At 37.4% G+C, this 19,973-nt stretch overlaps 4 protein-coding genes across 7 annotated transcripts in view; 1 reads left to right on the forward strand and 3 right to left on the reverse strand.

Annotated features, from left to right (window-relative positions):
* Positions 1-3,111: 3,111 nt before the first annotated feature.
* On the reverse strand, positions 3,112-4,865 carry LOC306878957 (oxytocin receptor-like; the record flags this gene model as incomplete). Its single annotated transcript, XM_079431590.1, has 2 exons — positions 3,112-3,320; positions 3,992-4,865. 2 exons carry the CDS (start codon positions 4,863-4,865, stop codon positions 3,112-3,114), a joined length of 1,083 nt encoding a protein of 360 aa, XP_079287716.1.
* Positions 4,866-5,091: 226 nt separating this feature from the next.
* LOC306879264 (CCA tRNA nucleotidyltransferase 1, mitochondrial) lies at positions 5,092-10,483 on the reverse strand. Of its 2 annotated transcripts, XM_079432066.1 has the most exons (8): positions 9,646-9,734; positions 9,293-9,396; positions 8,746-8,939; positions 8,456-8,594; positions 8,214-8,340; positions 7,823-8,016; positions 7,230-7,483; positions 5,094-6,748 (listed from the first exon to the last, which is right to left on the reverse strand). In XM_079432066.1, the coding sequence occupies exons 2-8, from the start codon at positions 9,351-9,353 to the stop codon at positions 6,500-6,502; spliced, it is 1,218 nt and encodes a 405-aa protein (XP_079288192.1). In that variant the 5' UTR covers positions 9,354-9,396; positions 9,646-9,734; the 3' UTR covers positions 5,094-6,499. The 2 variants fall into 2 exon arrangements, with proteins under 2 accessions (XP_079288191.1, XP_079288192.1); XM_079432065.1 differs by having other exon boundaries at positions 5,092-6,748; positions 9,293-10,483.
* Positions 10,314-13,358, forward strand: LOC306879265 (PRA1 family protein 3-like). 2 transcript variants are annotated; one of them, XM_079432067.1, is made up of 3 exons: positions 10,314-10,596; positions 11,518-11,735; positions 11,937-13,358. In XM_079432067.1, the coding sequence occupies exons 1-3, from the start codon at positions 10,418-10,420 to the stop codon at positions 12,110-12,112; spliced, it is 573 nt and encodes a 190-aa protein (XP_079288193.1). In that variant the 5' UTR covers positions 10,314-10,417; the 3' UTR covers positions 12,113-13,358. The 2 variants fall into 2 exon arrangements, with proteins under 2 accessions (XP_079288193.1, XP_079288194.1); XM_079432068.1 differs by having other exon boundaries at positions 10,342-10,596; positions 11,518-11,806; positions 11,937-12,989.
* A 2,188-nt stretch (positions 13,359-15,546) lies between these two features.
* The window catches only part of LOC306879021 (FERM domain-containing protein 4B-like), a 52,714-nt gene continuing 48,287 nt past the window's right edge, over positions 15,547-19,973 (reverse strand). The window contains exons 23-24 of one of the 2 annotated variants that reach the window (XM_079431686.1): positions 17,328-17,522; positions 15,550-16,730 (exon numbers count right to left, since the gene is read on the reverse strand). In XM_079431686.1, the coding sequence (XP_079287812.1) occupies positions 17,354-17,522 (169 nt within the window). In that variant the 3' untranslated portion in view covers positions 15,550-16,730; positions 17,328-17,353. Of the gene's footprint in view, positions 16,731-17,327; positions 17,523-19,973 lie in introns of both variants that reach the window. The other variant, XM_079431687.1, reaches the window with a different exon arrangement.

Raw genomic sequence — 19,973 nt, forward strand, 5'->3', positions numbered from 1 at the left:
CGTGCACCAATGTCAAGAACTTAAATAACGGATGCCAGAGAAATCGCATGCTTCTCACCAGTGTACCACTTTAATAGCTAAACCACTTTCAATGAGTAATACATGCACTGTTTGTCATATGCTGCTGACATTCAACCACTCAATAGGTTCTCAAAAGCACTCTCAGAAGAACTCCACAGTATATAATCAGTCAAAGCTGATTCAAAGCAGTCCAATATTAAGTTCTAAAGTAATCGAAAATGAAAGTGGCTGTGCAAAGGAGAGGGAAATTAGCATGCAATCAGGCATGTCACCACACTGTGCTCTAAGCAGCTCAACTGTGTCCCGACTGCAGAGAACATTTCAACAGACTGGCATGACATATGACCGTCCAAGATCCTGCTTCTGGGAATCACATCAAAATTGGACAGACACAGCCGAATGGCATGGAGATGTGAGCTTCTGCTTATCGATATCTGGTAACATCCCACAGCTAAAGATTAAAAGCCTCATTGATTCAGGTGTTAAGCAGTCACACAAAGTTCACTATAAAAATTTCCACATTTAGGTGTTTTCTGTTGAATTTTTTGTTTTTCATTACTTTCCTGTTACCTATTAGGCACCACCAGGTGTCCATACCTGTTCCAGGAGGGCAACTGTCCTGCATTAATACTTTATTCAGCAAGGACAATTTTTTTAATAAAAAAAAAATTTGACTGCAATTTTATAGTTACCAAAAAAAAAAAAAAAATTCAAATAATGCAGTTCTTTTGAACTTTCTATTCATTAAACAATCCTGGGGGTATTGTATAAATGTTTCTCGAGCTGCAAATCATTATATTAGAATGATTTCAGAATGATCATGTGACACTGAATAAATAATAATAATATACTGAAAATTCAACTTCGCATCGAGTTTTTTTTTTTTTTTTACTGCATTTCTGATCGAACAAATGCTGAGCCTTCTTGAAAAACATTTTAAAACTCTTTCTGATGTATTGGTGGTTGCTACACATTTCCCTGCCCCGTATTGTGAGAATCGGAACTGTATGTACTCTTTTTGACACGTCTTTCCAGTTTTCTTTTTTCCTTTTTAGATATTTCATCCTCTGGGGGTGGGTTATAGCTTTAATTAAATGGGTCAGACCACATGTAGTCATGTCTTACCAGCTGAAAAAATACTGTCATGCTCTTTTATCCTGTTAGTTGTGCCTTTGCTTCTCTCCACACATGGCTTACTTTTGTTGTTAGTCTTATCTTTCACCTGAAGCTCACAAGTCTCAAAGCCACAAATTACATTAAAAACATACCTTTCAAACATGAACTGATTCCAATGTCAAACGTTAAAGCACTTTATTGACAAACAGACATTTTTATAACAATATCCACCACACAAGTAGTCAGATGTTTTTCTCAATATTTAAAAGACACTGTATTTTGTACACCACTGTGATTGGGATTAGGACACCACACACGGTGAGCAATTTATTTTCCTGCTTGCTATGTACAGTTACAGGTACATCTCAGAAAATTTGAATATCGTGAAAAAGTTCATTTTTTCTTGTAACTTATTTCAAAAAGTGAAACTTTCATATATTTTAGATTCATTACATGTAAAGTAAAATATTTCAAAAGTTTTTTGTTTTAATTTTGATGATTAGAGTTTACAGCTCATGAAAGTCAAAAATCAGTATCTCAAAATATTTGAATATTTAAGCGGATTCAAACACTTGGGAGAGCTTCACAAGGAGTGAACTGAAGCTGGAGTCAGTGCATCAAGAGTCACCACGCTCAGACATCTTCAGGAAAAGGGCTACCAAGCCACTTCTGAACCAGAAACAACATCAGAAGCGTCTTACCTGGGCTGTGGAGTAAAAGAACTGGACTGTTGCTCAGTGGTCCAAAGTCCTCTTTTCAGATTAAAGTCAATTTTGCATTTCATTTGGAAATCAAGGTCCCAGAGTCTGGAGGAAGACTGAAGAGGCACAGAATCCATGTTGCTTGAAGTCCAGTGTGAAGTTTCCACAGTCAGTGATGATTTGGGTTGCCATGTCATCTGCTGGTGTTGGTCCACTGTGTTTTCTGAAGTCCATAGTCAACACAACCATCTACCAGGAAATTTTAGAGCACTGCTTCCTTCTGCTGACAAGCTTTATGGAGATGCTGATTTAATTTTCCAGCAGGACTTGACACCTGCCCACACTGCCAAAGGTACCAAAAGCTGGTTCAATGACCATGGTGTTACTGTGCTTGATTGGCCAGCAAACTCGTCTGACCTGAACCCCATAGAGAATCTATGGGGTATTGTCAAGAGGAAGATGAGAGACACCAGACCCAACACTGCAGATGACCTGAAGGCCGCTATCAAAGCAACCTGGGCTTCTCTTACACCTGAGCAGTGCCACAGGCTGATTGCCTCCATGCCACGCCGCATTGATGCAGTAATTCATGCAAGAGGAGGCCCAACCAAGTATTGAGTGCATAGAAATGAACATACTTTTCAGAAGCCTGACATTTCTGTTTAAAATATCCTTTTTTATTGATCTTATGTAATATTCAAATTTTCTGAGACACTGAATTTTTGGTTATCATTATCTGTAAGCCATAATCATCAAAATTTCAAGAAATAAAGGCTTGAAATATTTCACTCTGTGTGTAATGAATCTATATAATATATGGGTTTCACTTTCTGAAATGAGTGACAAAAAATATTGACCTTTTTCATGATATTCTAATTTTTGGAGATGTACCTGTATATACTAGAAATAATAAAAATCACTAAGTGACTATGACCAGTTTGGTCATAAATGTTAGGGGCTAATGAAAGAAATGGAGGATCGGCGGGAGATAAAATTGGAGTTTAACATTAATTCAGTGTAAAAAAATAAATCATAAACCTCAAAATCTGTTTGATACACTTCACAATGAGACCAGTGATTTTCTTTACATATAAGTACTGTAATAGCACCAGTACAGCGATGTATCAAATGGTAATATAATGGTACTGTGATATATACAGTAGTACTGAACCATATGCATGTACTATTTACATGTTCTGCTTCGTACTTCAAAGAATACTAACATGGTACACGTTCATGGCATTTGGACATGTTTGTTAGTGTCGTTTCATTTTCACCGTATGTCAGAGTGGCTTTTAAAGCTCAGATACAGAGAGCTGACCATTGTAGCCTCCTCAGGCAGTGACTCCTTCAAGTCTGTATGCTTCATGCACAGGAGAGTTCCCAACAATTTGGGGAACTTCACAGTGAAAAGCAGATATATGCATGGATTGGCAACACTGTTCAGGCTTGCCAGCAACATGAGGATGGTGAAGGTTGCAGCTGAAATATAAAAATATATACACATATACTGGTTAGACAGAAGACATTACATTTGATCACATTCTTAATAAATATCCCGAAACATTTCATATTGATTGAGCATAGCTCCAGGTAACATGTAGGGGGAGTGAGGAGTGTTGGAACATAATTTGGAACATCTTCCATTAGCTTAACCAATCAGAAATGAGTTACGGAGGTGACATCATAAACAAATGTGTGTGTGTGTGTGTGTGTGTGCTTTTGTATTAGTTTGTATTAAGCATTTTATAATATTTTATAAAATATTTTTTTTTAACAGTTTAATAAAAACTCCAAGGTCACATCACAATTCCCCTGATTAAAATGATGTAGCTCTATAAATCTTCAAATAATTTTAATAATAATGATAAAACAATATCTGACGACATCATTCAGGATGTGAAATTTTCCAGTCTCCACTTTTTAATCACTTTCTTTAACCAATATTTTATACTTTGTTATTTGTTATGTTTGTCAGTTGCCCATAGGTGACGATATTAAACAGAAATATTAATTAACTTGTGTCACCTTGTATCAGCCATATTGTTTTTGCAAAGGCATATCTCAACAGCACATCTTTTTACATTTAGATTAAGATGGCACAATGCAATTTTTTAACACCCAAAAGTGTCTGCTATTAGACTTTCTCTTACTCTCGGTCGGCGCGTCGGCGTCCCACACAGACCACAGCTGAACGGTGAAGAACGGAGCCCAGCACACGGTGTAGGCGAGCACGATCACCACCGTCATCTTCACGGTCTTAATCCGAGACTTGGACACCGACGCCACGTTGCTGGTTCTGGAAGAAAGAGGGTGCAGGTGTCCTTCATCACGTCCTTGCTGCTGCTGGGTCTTCAGGTTCAGGTTGATCTGGAGCGCGCGGCAGATGCGCACCTGGCACACCATCACGGTTGCGATGGGCACCAGAAATATCACAAGCGTCGTCCACGTCACGTACGCTTTAGGTCCCCACGGCTGAATGAACTGTGCCCAGCAGTCGTAGACACCCGGGGCGATCTGAACCCTGGAGAAAATAAAAAGCTGCGGAACGCTGAAGACGAACGACGCGAGCCATGCGACGCACACTGGCAGGTTCCAGCGCGCGCGTCGCCTCTGGAAAGTCACCATGGGGTTACAGATCGCCTGATAACGGTCAACAGTCATCACAACTATCATGTAAGTGGAGGCGAACATGCCGACGATCTGCAGATACTTGACCAGACGACATACGAGGTCAGGACCGATGAAGCGGTCGGTTATGTCCCATATCAGCTGTGGACACACCTGGAAAAAGGCCACCACCAGGTCCGCCAGGCAGAGATGGGTCACAAACACGCGCATCCTAGACATCTGCTGTTTCTTCTTCCACAAAACCAGAAGCAGACCAAAGTTCAGAGTCGATGCGCAGAGAAAGATTACACTCAGAAGCGCGATCTCGATTTGAGCTAAATACTCGTTCCGGGGTTCATCTCCGGTGTCTTCCATCTCCAAAGTTGCATTGCTCAAATTCAATGTAAGGAGAGGCATTTTCTTCGTATCTCGAGAGTTTTAAACTCGTTAAGGTTTAGTAGGTGCAGTTTTACTGACCCAGTGCGCACGAGACTGTCAGTATTCACACATCTGCACATCTTTAGCGTGTGAGAGCGCAAGGAGACTACAGGTTTTATAGGTTGCTCTGGTGGATGTGGGAGGGTCTTTCATTCAGAAATACTCATGAACACAATATGGCACTCAGAAACCCACAAGCTGAAAAGATGGATTATATGTTTTTATACAAAGACATTCACCCTTTGCCAATTTTTCTTAAATATTTCCTCTGGACCTTCCACATAGAAATGTATTTATAATGTAGCCAACATAGGATATCTCCATTTAATTACTTGTGGCTAAAACCAATCAGGTGCACACGCTAATGATGATTTGGGAGTCATATTAAATTAATAGTTCACCCAAAAATAAAAAAATATTTATAATTTACTCACCCTCAGGCCATCTCAGGCCATTATTATTTGGATAGTTCAACTAAAAGTTGTATATATAAAATCCACAACATTGAAATTTTAATTCTATAGACAGGGGAAAAAACACACACATGGAAACATTTTTTTAAAATATATTTTTCGTTCCATAAAATAAATAAGTCATACAGGTTTAAAATTACATGAGGGTGAGTGAATAATGGCAGAATTTTCATTTTTGGGTGAACTATCCCTTTAAATTTGACACCTTTACATTGAATTAATCTTAAAAAGACATGGGATTGTACACAAATAATAATCAATGCAAAAATGACGACAACTTACCCCTAACGTATCAATATCAAACGCTTATCAAATTAAGTAATTCACAAACATATCAAAAATAATCCTTATGCAATCTCTGAACATCCATGGACTTTAAAGCAAGACAGCACGACACTGTACGACATTATGTGGGTTACTTTATTTCAAAGTAAACACCTGAAGAGTTGGTTGCATAACCTTCTAATAACTATGAATTGTTGACAAAAGCAACATCATTTTCCTCATAAATGAAACCATGGCTACAGCTTCATATGAGATGTCTTCTCTGCAAGAGAGCTAAATGACTTCCTTCACTTTAATAATTACACCATTCATCTGAAAGGGCAAAATCCCACATCAAATAAACAAAAAACAAAATGAACTTTACATCATTCAATTTAGATGCATACTTGTTCAAACCAATTATATTAATGAATGAATATGATATTATGCCAAGCTAAATCCCCATCTATATAAAAAAATAAAATTATAGGGAAATTCATGAGTAATTAATAAAAGAAAACTTTTTATAGAGTGTTTGTTGCCCATGGTTCAACGACAGGGTAAATACTCCATATATTAAGCATTCTAAATCTGAAAAGGTGCACTTTGATGCTTCAAGACATTTTCTGCACCCTGAATACCATCCAAAAAAACCATAGCCAATACAAAATCCCAAGATAGCAACCACAGATCTACCTTTGGTTGCATTGTATCTACAAAGGCGTAGGACAAAATTATTTATATGACTGCCCTGATGGTTCCTTCTCACTGACACTATGGCGGTGCACCTTCTGTAGACAAGACTCATAATGCATTATTGCACATGCATGCAGAGACATAAGCACTTTTACCACTAGTATGTTTTCTTATCTGGCATCAGGATGTGCTGAGGGTGGCCAGGAGTTCCTCTTTGCTCATCTGATAGTGGCTCTTCTTCCACATGTCCCTTAGCTCCTGAAGGATGGTGCCGATCTCTTTACCCGAGGTAAAGCCCAGTTTGCGTAGGTCATGCCCACTCACTGGGAAGCGCGGGATGGACCACCTGCTCAGTTCATCTAAGAGTTTCTTTTCTCCCTGATACTTCAGCAGCTCCAGGACTTTACTCTGGGAGTCCGGCTCTCTAGACTTCAATGGAAAAAACCCCCCAGAAAATTATATTTATATAAAAAATTCAGTGTTGTTATTGTTAATTAAAACTATTTCAAAATGTTCTCGGTAATTCAAATAAATCTGAAATTAAAAACACAATATATATTAAATCTAGTATTAAATATATAGAAATATTATAACTATATTTAGTTAGAAATACTAACTAAAATAAAGTTCTGAAGTTCTAAAAATGTACTTTACTAAATTTTAAATAAAAATAAGTTAAATAAAACATTTGTAAAAAATGTAAATGATAAAAGTACATAAAATGACTTTAAATTAAAAAAAAAAACTTTACAGAAAATACTAAATTAAAAGCTAATTCATTTTTTTTTAATGTCAAAATGTTTTACATGAAATTCAATCAATTTAAATTAAAATGTTGTACATTGATTTAATTTTAAATACAACTGATGTAATTTTTTAACTGTTTTAGAGCAGAAGGAAATGCACATACATCAATGATGAAATCTGTGTATGGTTTCATGCAGTCATGTTCGTCCTGTCCCTTAACGAGATCTTGTCTGTATTTGACCAAGAAGAGGCCCAAGTTCTTCTCCTCTCTGGATAGTTTCAGTCGCAGATCCAGTTTCTCCACATCATCCTGGCTTCGGAACAGAGCAGCCAGGATAGTCATGGGTTTAGGAGAGTAGTCATGAGCCTTCTGCCAAATCTGCTTCATCTCCTCAACATTGCCATCTGCTGGAAGACCTGCAAGAAAATACACAGCAAGTCTGAACATTCATAACATACAGTATAACAATATTCTGATATATAACTGTTGCACTCATAAAAAAAAAAAAAAAAAAACTTGACTTTTTTTTCTTTTTACATCTCCAGAAAGTTACATTACCATTTTTATGCCCCACAAAAAATATAAAAGTTAACTTTAATTCAGAAATTTAAAGCATGTTAATCATAGAAAACTGCCCATATGAATAATACATTTGGACAGGGAAAAAAAATCAGTGACAGGTAATTGTCCATTGTATGTTTAGATTTTCAGCCACAGTTCCTTAAATATTTGTATCACTATGTTTTGTTTCTCACCTGTGTACTGGGCAAGGCCCAACTCATAGACAAGCTCCAGCAGGTGATCAGCATGGTTTCCAACCAGCATCTTCTTCAGCTCCACCCAGATCCTCTCACCTGAGATTCCTGCCAATCCTCTGGCATTCTCTCTTATTGCCTCCAGGGTCTCGGTTTCATGCTGCCCAGGCTCAGTTGCCACCCGCCCATAAAATCTACAGAGCAATAAGACAGAAAAAAATTAAGATAAACCACACTGGCCATTTATAGGCTATACAGTGGACTCCACTTTATAATGATCATTGAAAAAAAAAAAAGTTATTGTAAAAAATTATATTTTCAAATGTAAAGGATCATTTATTCACCCTTAAATCATTTCAAAGGCATATATTCAGTAATAGCGCATATTTACCTGAAATATCTCAGAATTCGAAGGTAGTCCTCTTGGATCCGTAGTGACGCGCTGCCGACAAACTTTACTTTCCTGTTCTTGAGGTCCTCATATCCTTGGAAATAATCATAGAGAGTTCCATCTAGCCCTGTGAAAAACACAATATAGGACAAATTAAATGTACAAAAATGTTAATGATTCAAAATCCAAGTCAACAACAAATCAACGAGAAATGCAAAGCTAACGCAGGTGAAGTATTTTACCAAGAAACATGGAGTTGATGGTGAGATCTCTGCGCTCTGCATCCTTCTGCCAGTCAATGGTAAACTCCACCTCTGCGTGCCGCCCATCGGTCTGTACATCCACTCGCAAAGTGGTCACTTCAAAGTTCTCATCGTGAAGCTATATAATGTATAAATCCGCATGTTTCAGTTTGCTTTCATAATGTTGACATTATGTGGAAAACTGTCACCAATCAAAACAGATCACCTAAACCCACTGCAGGACTTTAAAAATATGGCTTAGAGGTTTGGAGCAAAATGCTTCACCTTACCCTGGCCGTAATGGTCCCATGTTTCTCTCCTTTGTTGTTTATCATCCTGACTCCAGCTGCCTGGAACATGCTCTTCATTTCCTCTGGAGTGGCTGTGGTGGCAAAATCCACATCTTCAGGCCGTTTTCCTGACAGAAGGTCGCGCACTGCCCCTCCTGCAATCCTCAGCTCAAACTGGTTCTTTTCAAACATTTCTATTTGTCATAAAAAATATCACATTTTGGACATGTTCCTTGGTACTACAATGTAAATAGCATGGTACACTAAAATGATGATCAATCAAAAGTTTGGACATGCCTAACTTAATGTACATAATAAAATGCAAAATAGTTGTATTTCCATTTATGTTATTATATAGTTTTTAGAGACTTTACTATTATTCTAAAATATGAAAATGCTGATAAGAATGAATGAGTAAGTGTGTCCAAACTTCTCAGTGGCACTGTATATGAAAGTGGTATTGAAGTGGTGATACTATCATTGTACCATGGTACCACCACAGTATTTTTTGAAAAGGTGATGAAGACGTGAGATAAAGTGATCTTACCGGCCAACCCAAGCAGCCCGTCGGTAAACAAGGACTCAAACTCTTTAGTCTTCAGTTGCATTGTGACTAATGATCTGTGACTCCACGTGAGATGATGAACTCGGCTGATAAACGAGGGGCGCAGAAATAATTTAGCCCACATCAGTGAACTTGAAGACAATAAAGTCATATAAATAATGCTGAGTCTTAAATATATAAACGTTAGGTTAGTAAATAGCTAATGACTTGAGGTGACTCTTCGAGGCTAGTTCTTAAGGTGATGAACACAAACCAAAAGATAACACTGTGGAGTTTCTAAAATGAACAACAAATGTATCCAATGTAACATAAAATAATAAGTTATATTTATTCACCTAAAGAAAAAAATAGATGCTATTTCAGCACATCACGCTGCGCGCAGCCATGACAGACGTCCACAGAAGAGGCGTGGCCAGGCTACACAGAGCTTCCGGGATAGCCACGTAATGACTTTTACAACCAATGAAAATTATTTATTTACTTTTTCAGGCTCCCACCCAGCATGCTGGATTTAGATTTATTTGCATTTCTTGTCTGTAAATTAAATTGGGCTTTAATGCTTTTAATTCAAACTGAATTTGTTTCACATTCGTGCTGATAAAACTGTGATATGTTAATTTATTTATTTAGTCATTTAGCAGACGCTTTTATACAAATGAGGACATGGATAGCCTAACGCAGTACAGACAATTATTATTATTTTAAAATATTTTTTAATAAAAACCTGATGTGTAAAATGATAGCTATTAAAGTAATTCGCTTTTGTCCTCATCAATCAAATCTCTATATAGGTTATCGGTCCAATGACTTTAAAATCGCTGGGGTTTTGTAAGAAACGGTTCAAGATCAGACTCAAAAGAATGATTCGTTCATGAATTAAGTTACCGGTTAATTCAATCAGGCAGTAAGCCAGCCATAAAGTGAGTAGTATGCTAATAAAAAGCATTATTTCTCTGATTGCATCAAGTCCTAAATATTCAAACATGATGGTTTGTCTATATTTAAAGTTACCGCCCATTTAAAGCCAAAGCGCATCGCGAGAGGGAGGAAGTGGCAGGCTGTCGCATATGCAGTGAGCAGCTGCTGGGATCCGGTTAATTTGATTTAATGGCTAAAGTGGAGATCGCCCCTTTGAGAAGCTGGGATGATTTCTACCCAGGCTCAGAGCGCTTCGCCAAACCAGACACGCGAGATCTGGCGAAATGGAACAACAGAGTGGTCAGCAACCTGCTGTACTACCAAACAAACTATTTGGTGCTGGCAATCATTGTATTCCTGGTTGTAGGGTAAGTCCAGCTGTCTCTGTCTTCTTGGTGAACATGCATGCACAATATGGGATTCAACTGTAAACAGAATAGTATTTCTAATTTGTTGTGGGCACGTCAACACCAATATCGCATTACAGAAAGTATCGCGAGAGTTAATATCTGTTACAATAAAATACACCGTAAAGTCAGCTTTAAATGCACTGTAAATCTTTTTAAGCACTGTACTATGATACTGTATTTTTTGGATACGTACCAGCAATTTTCAGTACCTTATATTATTATTTGACATCATCATTATAACTTGGTATCAGCACTGTACTTTTTGAAAGAGAATTTCATGTTGCATTAAAGAAAATAAGCTGTTGCCCTGTGCAATTTAGAACATGAGGTAATTCTTAGCTAAATATAGTTAGTGGGTAGTTAGTTGGTCTGAGCACACATAGTTGTGTTGATATGTGGGCAGCTGTGTTTGTAAGATGAAAGCCAGTCTAATATCTGGGGGATTATGGTTTGGCTCTAATATTATAGCTAGTTGCTAAGACTGAACAATATTTAAGGGTGTGATCACATGACACTGAGCTAAGGGCACGAGAGCAGTATTTAGTCGTATAATCATAAACTGAATGTCTATTTTCAAGTAAAGATTATTATTTAACTGTCAAATTTATAATTTTTTTAATAAACAACATGGAAAATGCCTCCTTTTGTCAACAATATTTTTGCGTTTACACTTTATAGCCGTTAGGTGTCACTATTGACTGATCCTTGCGGTATTATAAGCCTAGACTAGAGGGATGTGATCTAAAACTAATTCAAGTGAACTTAAGGGCGTATTCAGTTCACTGCTTATTTCTAAGTAGACATTGATTGAAGTATAATCACTATGATTTTGATTTGTCTTCAGTAACATCCTATCACCATCTGATTCTCTGTGTGCAGGTTCTTGAACCCTGTGAGCATGTTCACCGGTGCTGCAGTGGTCGCTTCGGTCTTCATTGGCTCTGTATGGGCAGGGGAGAACAAGGCAATCATCAAAAAATTCAAGGAGGAGAACCCTGCTCTGTTTGTGTTCCTGGTGATGGTTGTGAGCTACTTCCTCATGTCGCTCTTCGGTGGAGTTATGGTGCTCCTGCTTGGAATCAAGCTGCCTCTTCTCTGTATGAAAATTGTCATTGTTAGGAAAAAACAGCCTGTTTTCATAAGATGGAAATCTTTTAGATGGAATACAGTACGACTCTTTGTGGCATGCAGGAAAACAAATGCAAAGCAGCAGTTTATTAAATCCAGATATTATGTCATTTAACATGCAACATGAAGCATCTGGAAGTTTAAAGTGCTTTGTCATTTTTGCGTTTCAGTGATCTTTGCACATGCATCGCTTCGCCTACGGAACATGAAAAACAAACTGGAGAATAAGATGGAGAGCGCCGGAATCAAGAAATCACCCATGGGAATCTTACTTGAAGCACTGGGTCAACAAGAAGAGAACATCAATAAAATTCAAGACTTTCTGGAGAGCAAACTCAAGGAGTGAACTCTTACTGAGCTTCTCACTCGAATGAAGGAACGGCTTTCAGCTGGCACAGTTTCAGAATACTACTCTGTTTATTCCAACATCTTTAACTGGCAAAGCAAAACGTATTTTTCATAGTGTGTTTTTTCTATCATGGCATGAAATAATTGTATTGACAATAAGTGTTTTATAATGTTTGTTTACATCTCAGGTCAAATGTAAAAGAATGCAATTTAAAACGTCTTCCAAAGATTTCTCAATGACCTGTAGGGAAATTTAGTGTTTTTCTCTCCCAAAATATATTTATTTATATATATATTAGGACAATTCAATAATATAACATGACAATATATCCTCAAGTTTAGAGATCTTCAAATGTTCTGCAGTGTGATAACTGGAATTCTATGGCAACTGGAAACTCCTGCGGTACTATAATGAACTGTATTAGTTTGTAGAAGATTGTTTACTTCTGTTTGTTGCTGTTAATGTGAATTGTTCATTGATGTCTTTTATCACATTTCTGATGCAGCTGTGTTGTATAAGCAACTTGAGCCCTGCAGTATAGTAATTTTACCATAGGAAAGGGGGTTTTAGAAAAAAACTCACGTCTAAGAGCATCCCTTACCTTTGGTTAATTGCTTTAATGCACAGCCTTTCATGGCTTATTGCTTTCTTGTCACCTATTAGGTAAAATAACTCAACCTTATTTTGCATTACGGAAGTAAGTTTTATTCTTTGAATGTGCTTTTTGTGTTACAAACCAGTGTGTTTATGATTATGATGAAGTAGAATAATATAATAACAAATACCAGTTTTCCGTATCATGTGGCATAATGGACTGACAAGTAAAATAACTGGACGTGATTGCATTAAATCTATGCAAAATGTGTTAATAGTCACATTTTGGTACCATCATGTGTTTTATTTGAATCAAATATTAATTTAGAAATCAAATGAATTGCACTCAGCAATTGTTTCATGTTGTGCTGGTCAATATGCTGTCTTGCAGCTTGAATGCAGCATCATCATGCAGAGGTCATTTTAAAAATGCCATATTCACAATCAGACATGACTAATTAATTCCACAATCAAAGTGTTTGAAAATAAAGGAGCTTGTAGTCATTCAATTGATCTCAGCATGTTGGCCCAACCTGATCCATGTAAAATAAATGAATCTTAGGCTGCTGATATGAGTCTTCATCTCCTGTGAGTGTACATGACTTGAAACTTGTTTTCCAAAAGTATTCACTTTGAGTAAAACCTTTTTAAAGAAGAACAAATGAACTGAGTGGACCAAACAATGCATGTGACTGAGCAATTCTTTAGAACGGTTTCCAACAGCTGACTCTCATTACAAACTCGCTGAATGACATAACTTGTGGATTTACATAAAAAAATGAGTTCTTAAAATGTATGAGGAAATATGACTTTAAAGGTAGTTTATTCCCAAATCTGATCCATATTCTGTTTCAGAGCAGCTCACAACATCTGTGCAAATTTGCCTGCAGTAAATCATGCTTAGTTCCTCCAGATGTGAAACTGCTGATTCAGCAACTTCACTTTCATGTGTTTACACTTAAAAACAGATGCAAATCTAAGCTCTTTGAATTCTACAATGCTGAGCAAATAGCTAATAAATAATTTCAGAAATGTAAGTGAACAACTATCAGTTGTTGAGCACACACACCGTTATTTTTATTTATTGTTGCACCATGATAGAGTTCAACGGGCAATTACAACAAACCTCCTAAGACACCTACAGTGAATTTATGATGGAACTCAGAAACTACCCTCCCCATCTCTAAAGGTTAAACATGACCTCATGTCTAATGACCCTCTGGTGCATAAGGTCAAATTACTCTCTTTAAGTCACTGAAGTACTGGAATAATCGTACCTTTTGACAACTCGGAAGATGCAGCAAGTCTGAAGAGTAAAAGGTTGTGAAGTACAAAAACATCTTGAATCAAGTGATTTTAGGTGAGCAATTGAATTGTGGGATTGTATGGGCCCATTTATGCACTGACATTTTGTTTGGAAAAATTAGGTAAATAAATCACCACAGTTGATTATATTACAATAATATTGTCTATATACTGTGAAGCTGAAGTAGGGTGTATAACCACAAACCCACTTGACAACTGGAAGGATGGTGTGTGTGTGTGTGTGTGTTCATGAAGGACTAATAGTTGGCCATTGTTTGCATGGGTTTGGAGTCAGCTGCGGATGACCTGGCTGATGTCTTCGTGCAGCTGGTGGCTACAAGAGCAATGGGAGGTTAGACAGAAGTGCACAGCTGCAGCACAAACATCCCAGCATACTTCAGAAGCAGTGTAGGGTGGACGGCCCCAGGCCACAGTTCATCAGAACAAAGCCTCTGTATCTCTCTCATTCTCAGAGCCAAGAGCAGAGGGCAATGTGAGGGGAGAGAAATCACTTCAAGAGCTGTTGGGTGAATGTCATAAAGAAATACCACACTAAAATCAAAAGGAAAAAGCTTGACCCATTCAAATGTTTTGCATTTAGAAATCATTCTCATGATTAAAACTTACTCCCCATTTCAATTTGAGGGGAAAAAATGTCACATTTATGCAACACAATAACGAAAATCATTAAAATAGGCAAGAACGGAGTACAATTCTACTATGATATATCCATAACTCATATTAAAACGTTTAACATTTTATTAAAATGTAATATATATCATATAAACTGTATGCATGATTGATTAATGATTGTTTTATTAATGTAAAAGTTATTTCCGCTATTATGAGAGAGTTTATAGGTCAGAGGTCACAATACTTTTTTTTTTTTTTAACAGGACCAAATCAAAATAAATTTGGACTCTTTCAATGTATTTTAAATGTTACTTACTTTGTATTTATCAGTTCAAGTGCGAACATAAATACATGAGTTTTGGATATTTATCAAAGGTGTAGCATAAAAAGCCAGCCAGCCGCATGTTGTGAGCTCATTCTGTACACAGATGACTGATTGCTTATCTTCAGAGGAGTGGCTCGTGTGCTCTTAGCTGGAGCCTGAAAACTTGTTTTTCTGGTTTTATACTGTACTCCACACATGATGACGAGCTGCTTGTTCTCATGAGAATTCAGAGTCTGAAGTGACAGAAAAAACTTTTGTGTATAGCTTTAACACAAGTTGAGAATTTTAATTCAATATTTCAGCTACTAAGACAGATATACAATGAATCCCTTGTATTGCTACCTGGAAGTTGCTTTTTCTTGTGCAAGTGTTCAAAGTATAAATGTAACCATTATTGCATAAAATTGACTTATTAATGTTAAATAATACAAAAGCAATTGTGGTTAGTCAAGCTTGCCACTTCCTTATTGCATCTAAGCAGGTGGTATTTCCTTATGAAGCCATAAGAAAGTTATATTTCTGATTATAAAAGCCTAAACCATTCATACTCAATTCTGAAAAAATACAAAAGATAATTGGTTGGTTTTCTCTTTTAATTCCAATGAATTGTTTTTAGACAAATTACTAAGAACCAGCTTGAGAAATCCAAACTATATATTACATGCTTTAAAAACAAATCTTTCAAAATGATAAAAACAAATCTCTAAAAGATGAAAAATGTATCAAATGTTTTTACAGTATTTACAAACATATACAGTTCCCTTCTAAAGAGAAAGAGATGCTGTGCGCTCAGTCACGGTTTCCAATCTTTCAGAGTGAGCAAAGTCCATTAGTGTATAAAAGTGCAGTAAATGGCCATAATTATTGTACCTGGATAATTGTTAGTGACAGTATAAAAACAATTATACTCCCATACAGTCATGTCTCAATAATTAAGAGTTTTAACCGGATTAGAAAAGAAAATGAATACTTGGCACTGGCTGATGCAAAATAACATGTTGATAGACATGATTTACTAGTACAGAAACACTGCTTGTGAACTAAATTAAAATGTTCCCAGTACAAAGCCAGAAAGGATGGATACTTCTTATTGTGAATGCATTAAAACTGAACCTGATGACTGAGAAAATACTGAATGAAAAGGCTGTTGTTGCACAATCACATTCCAAAAACTTGGTTTACGAACACACAAAAACACTGTAAAAAGTCTGTCGAGATCAGCACGAACGACTAACAATACAAGTGTGAAAAAGCATTGTAGAATATTTTGATGAGGTTTTGCACATGAGAAAAATCTGGTTTTAATCCTTCATATCATTGTTTGCTTGTGCCTGATGAAATATTAATGTTGCAATATCCTTCGATCTCAAAGTGTGCATTGGGGCGAGATATCCAGTTAATTTTTGACACCCACAGCGTCAAAAGCTTCACCCAAAGTTTCCACAGCAGCTGTGTCTTGAAGACGAAGTGCTATCCCGTAGGTTGAATGCATTGTCCATTCTCGAGTCGCTTAGCAGGATCTACTTCACACGCATGTTTTAAGGCTCTCATCCAGCAACATTCCTACCTTTGGAACTTAATAAGCAAATGGGATGAGAACAAGGCACATGAGAGTGAACAGCTTCTCTCACTCTCTACACTATCGTTCCAGGTTTAGAGTTCTCATGCCAACAGAGCGTCTGCTGGTCTTCAGAGTCAAAGCTGCTGTCCATTGGGCTGCTTGTGTGTGAATCGTGGTGGCTCACGTCTATATAGGATCTGAAAATAGAAGAGAGTAAAATGTTTTAATAATAAAAAAGAAATATGATCAAATATGCTGATTTATTGAACATTTAACCCCAGTAGCACATAACATACCAGATATACTAAAAACCAGAGTCACGGTCAATAGTTTTGCAAGATGTTGCAATGTTACAAACATAACTCCTTGTGCAGCTGGTTTTGCAGCATTGTTCACTAAGGAATTCAGTATATCTGGTCAAGAAACAAGCCTCGTTTCCATTTTGATGATTGCTTTTGGATTAATACGTTTAAACAGTTCATCACAGATTCAAAGTAGGTTGAGTGAGACACAACATCACTGAACAGTGTTAAACATTCACACACCTGAAGCAGACCATACAAAAACACACATGTATGCTAGTCATAACTTGCACACAGCAATCAAAAACAGAACAGGGTCACATGCTTCCCCTCAAAACGAGACCTCACCCTTTTTTGGAAGCAGACACACAACCATCCCACCACCAGTGAGTAAGCGGTAGAAAGTGCTGTGGAAAAGACTGCGGTTTTGTTAACCCCTGAGTGATTCGCCATTATAATTAGAGAGGCAAATGCGAGTCCTTTATATCTCACCAATGTTTTATGTGTTGTCTGTGTCACTAGCAATGAGTGTAAAAGTATTCCAGGTCATAACCACTGGCAACAGCACCAGGCACCTCTAAAGGCGCTGGCAACGGGCTTCTCCTGCCCGGAGTCATCCACCCGTACTCGGGTGGGTATCTGTCCATAACAGGGTCAGGAGGCGGAGCCAGCAGATGGGGGTCAGGGCTGGTTTGGGAGGAAGGGTAAGCAGCAGTCAGATCAAATTGGTAAGTGTTCATGTGTTCTCACTACACAGCCAAACAGAGACAGACCACTGGATGTATGTGGATGCTTAAAGGGATAGTTCACCCCAAAATAAAAAAAACTGGCCATTTACTCACCCTTTTATGTTGTTGCATATATCTTTTTTTTCTGGCATTTAACAATGTTATGTGTATTTATTTGCCTTACAAACATTCTGTTTTTAATATGTGAACTTTATGGAAACTTGATCATTTTTGCCACAGCAAAAAAGTGTCCTGTATAGTTTCCTGTGTATTATTATTTCAGCTCTTTTCCGTTTCTATATAAAGAAAATGAAACATTTGATAAATTATTATTGATCACGTATAACAAATGTAAAACAATACATATAAAATTCTGTCTATATGTTCACCGAAGCTGCATTTATTTGATCAAAGATGTAAAAAAAAAAACACTGTGGAACATTATTACTATTTTATTTTATTTTATATTTTAATGTTCCTGTGATCTTAATTTTAAGCAGCCATCTTCAGTGTCGTATGATCCTTCAGAAATCATTCTAATGTGCTGATTTGGTGCTCAAGAAACATTTCTTATCACGTTGAAACCAGTTGTATTGCTTAATATTTTTGTGGAAATTTGAAAAAAAAAAAAAAAATCAGGATTATTTAATGAATGGAAAGTTCAAAAGCACATTAGAAATATAAATATTTATTAACATTATAAAATGTATTTATTGTCACATTTAATCAATGTAAAGCATCCTTGCTGGAAAAAAGTTTTACCTTCTTAAAAAAAATTTAAATTGATAAACCTAATTGAAAAATCGACTCTTAAAAACCCCTAAAAATGTTGAAGTTTGTGAAATATACAATGGTTTCAAAAGACATGGAATAAAAATGAAAAAGTCGTATGGATACATATGGATGCTCGACAACCTCTACATTTGCATTTTTATAGAAGAAACTCGTACATTTGGAACGATATGCGGGTGAGTACAAAAGTGTGAACTACTCTTTAAAGGTTGCTTGAAGAAACACGAGCACATTTAAAAGGAAGCCATGCAGTTGTACTTTTACAACACACAACAAGCCAGACATCCTGAGACGCTGACTAAACAACAAATCACGCTGAGCACAGACAGAGAAACTCCACACGGCTGCCGCTTTACTTACTATCATGGGCTACACTTAGCAAATGAAGCTTTATTAACTCTTGCATGTCTTGTACCACCAGTTTGAGGCGGGGACAAACCCATCTGCTTCATCTGATAGCAAGAGGAGGAAGAAGGAAGAGGAGGAGGGAGGGAGGAAGAGCAAGCTTGGGAAAAATGAGGAGGATAGTACTGAGGGCTGGCGGGGTAGTGCCAAGCACGCTTAGAGTGCGAGCTGGAGCCTCTGTGAGGGAGAGAACGGTCATAGGGAGAACAAAGCGTGAGTGAGAGCAGGTACTGCACCAGCGCTCCTGCAGAATTAACCAGATGCATAGTGTCAGGCAAGCTGTTAGCTAGAACATGCCCATAAACAACTGTAGCATATCAGCTAGACACACTCAGAAAAAGTACAAAAGCTGTTACTGGGATGGTACCCTTTTTCAAAGGGCACACCTTTGTACCCAATTTACCACTGAACGGTGCATATTAGCACTTTAAAGTTATGTATTAGTACCTAAAATGTACAAATTAGAACCAAAATGGTACAAATTAATACCTTTTGAAAGGGTACCGCCCCAGTGACAGATTTTGTACTTTTATGTACATTTGTAAATTTTTGTACATTTGATTTATCTAGAATAAAGGGTGTTTTATAGGGTATTCTTGGTGGATGCTTACTGGCTAAGTCAAAAAGCCCACCCAAGCTTCTATTACAGGGGTAGGCAACGTGTCCTCTAGGGGCTGTTTACACCTGGTCATTTCATGCGTTTTTTCTGATCGGATAGCTATCCGATCCTGAAAAGACCAGGTGTAAATGCCCTCCGAAACGCTTTCGAGACGGATTTAAATCTGATCTCTCAAACCACTTCAGGAGGTGGTCTGGGCCGCATTCCAGACGAAACTGGACAAGTGTAAATGCATCTGGTTGTTGAAACCACATATGTAAATTTTACTTCTCCCAAAATGTTTAAATAATAAACGTGTGAGCGTGTTAAAGGCTATATGACATTATAGTCAGATATGACTGCGCTAATGCAACACGCACCACCGCGGACGAGCAGCTGAGTATTTCTTCAGCAAGCCGAGGCGCAAACTGCCATGAATGAAACGGAAAGTAAGACGCAGACGCTCAACACACAATCATCTTCATTAAAAGTAGTAGGACAAACTTATCTTTCCAGTGCTAATGCCGCGCGCTCTCCCATTGCGGTCTTTGAACTTGACATGAGCTGATAATTAATAAAATGCAGCGCTTATCTTTTGATTTCGTTGACGTGAAC

Source organism: Barbus barbus, assembly GCF_936440315.1.
Source record: "Barbus barbus genome assembly, chromosome: 13".
NCBI lineage: Eukaryota > Metazoa > Chordata > Actinopteri > Cypriniformes > Cyprinidae > Barbus > Barbus barbus.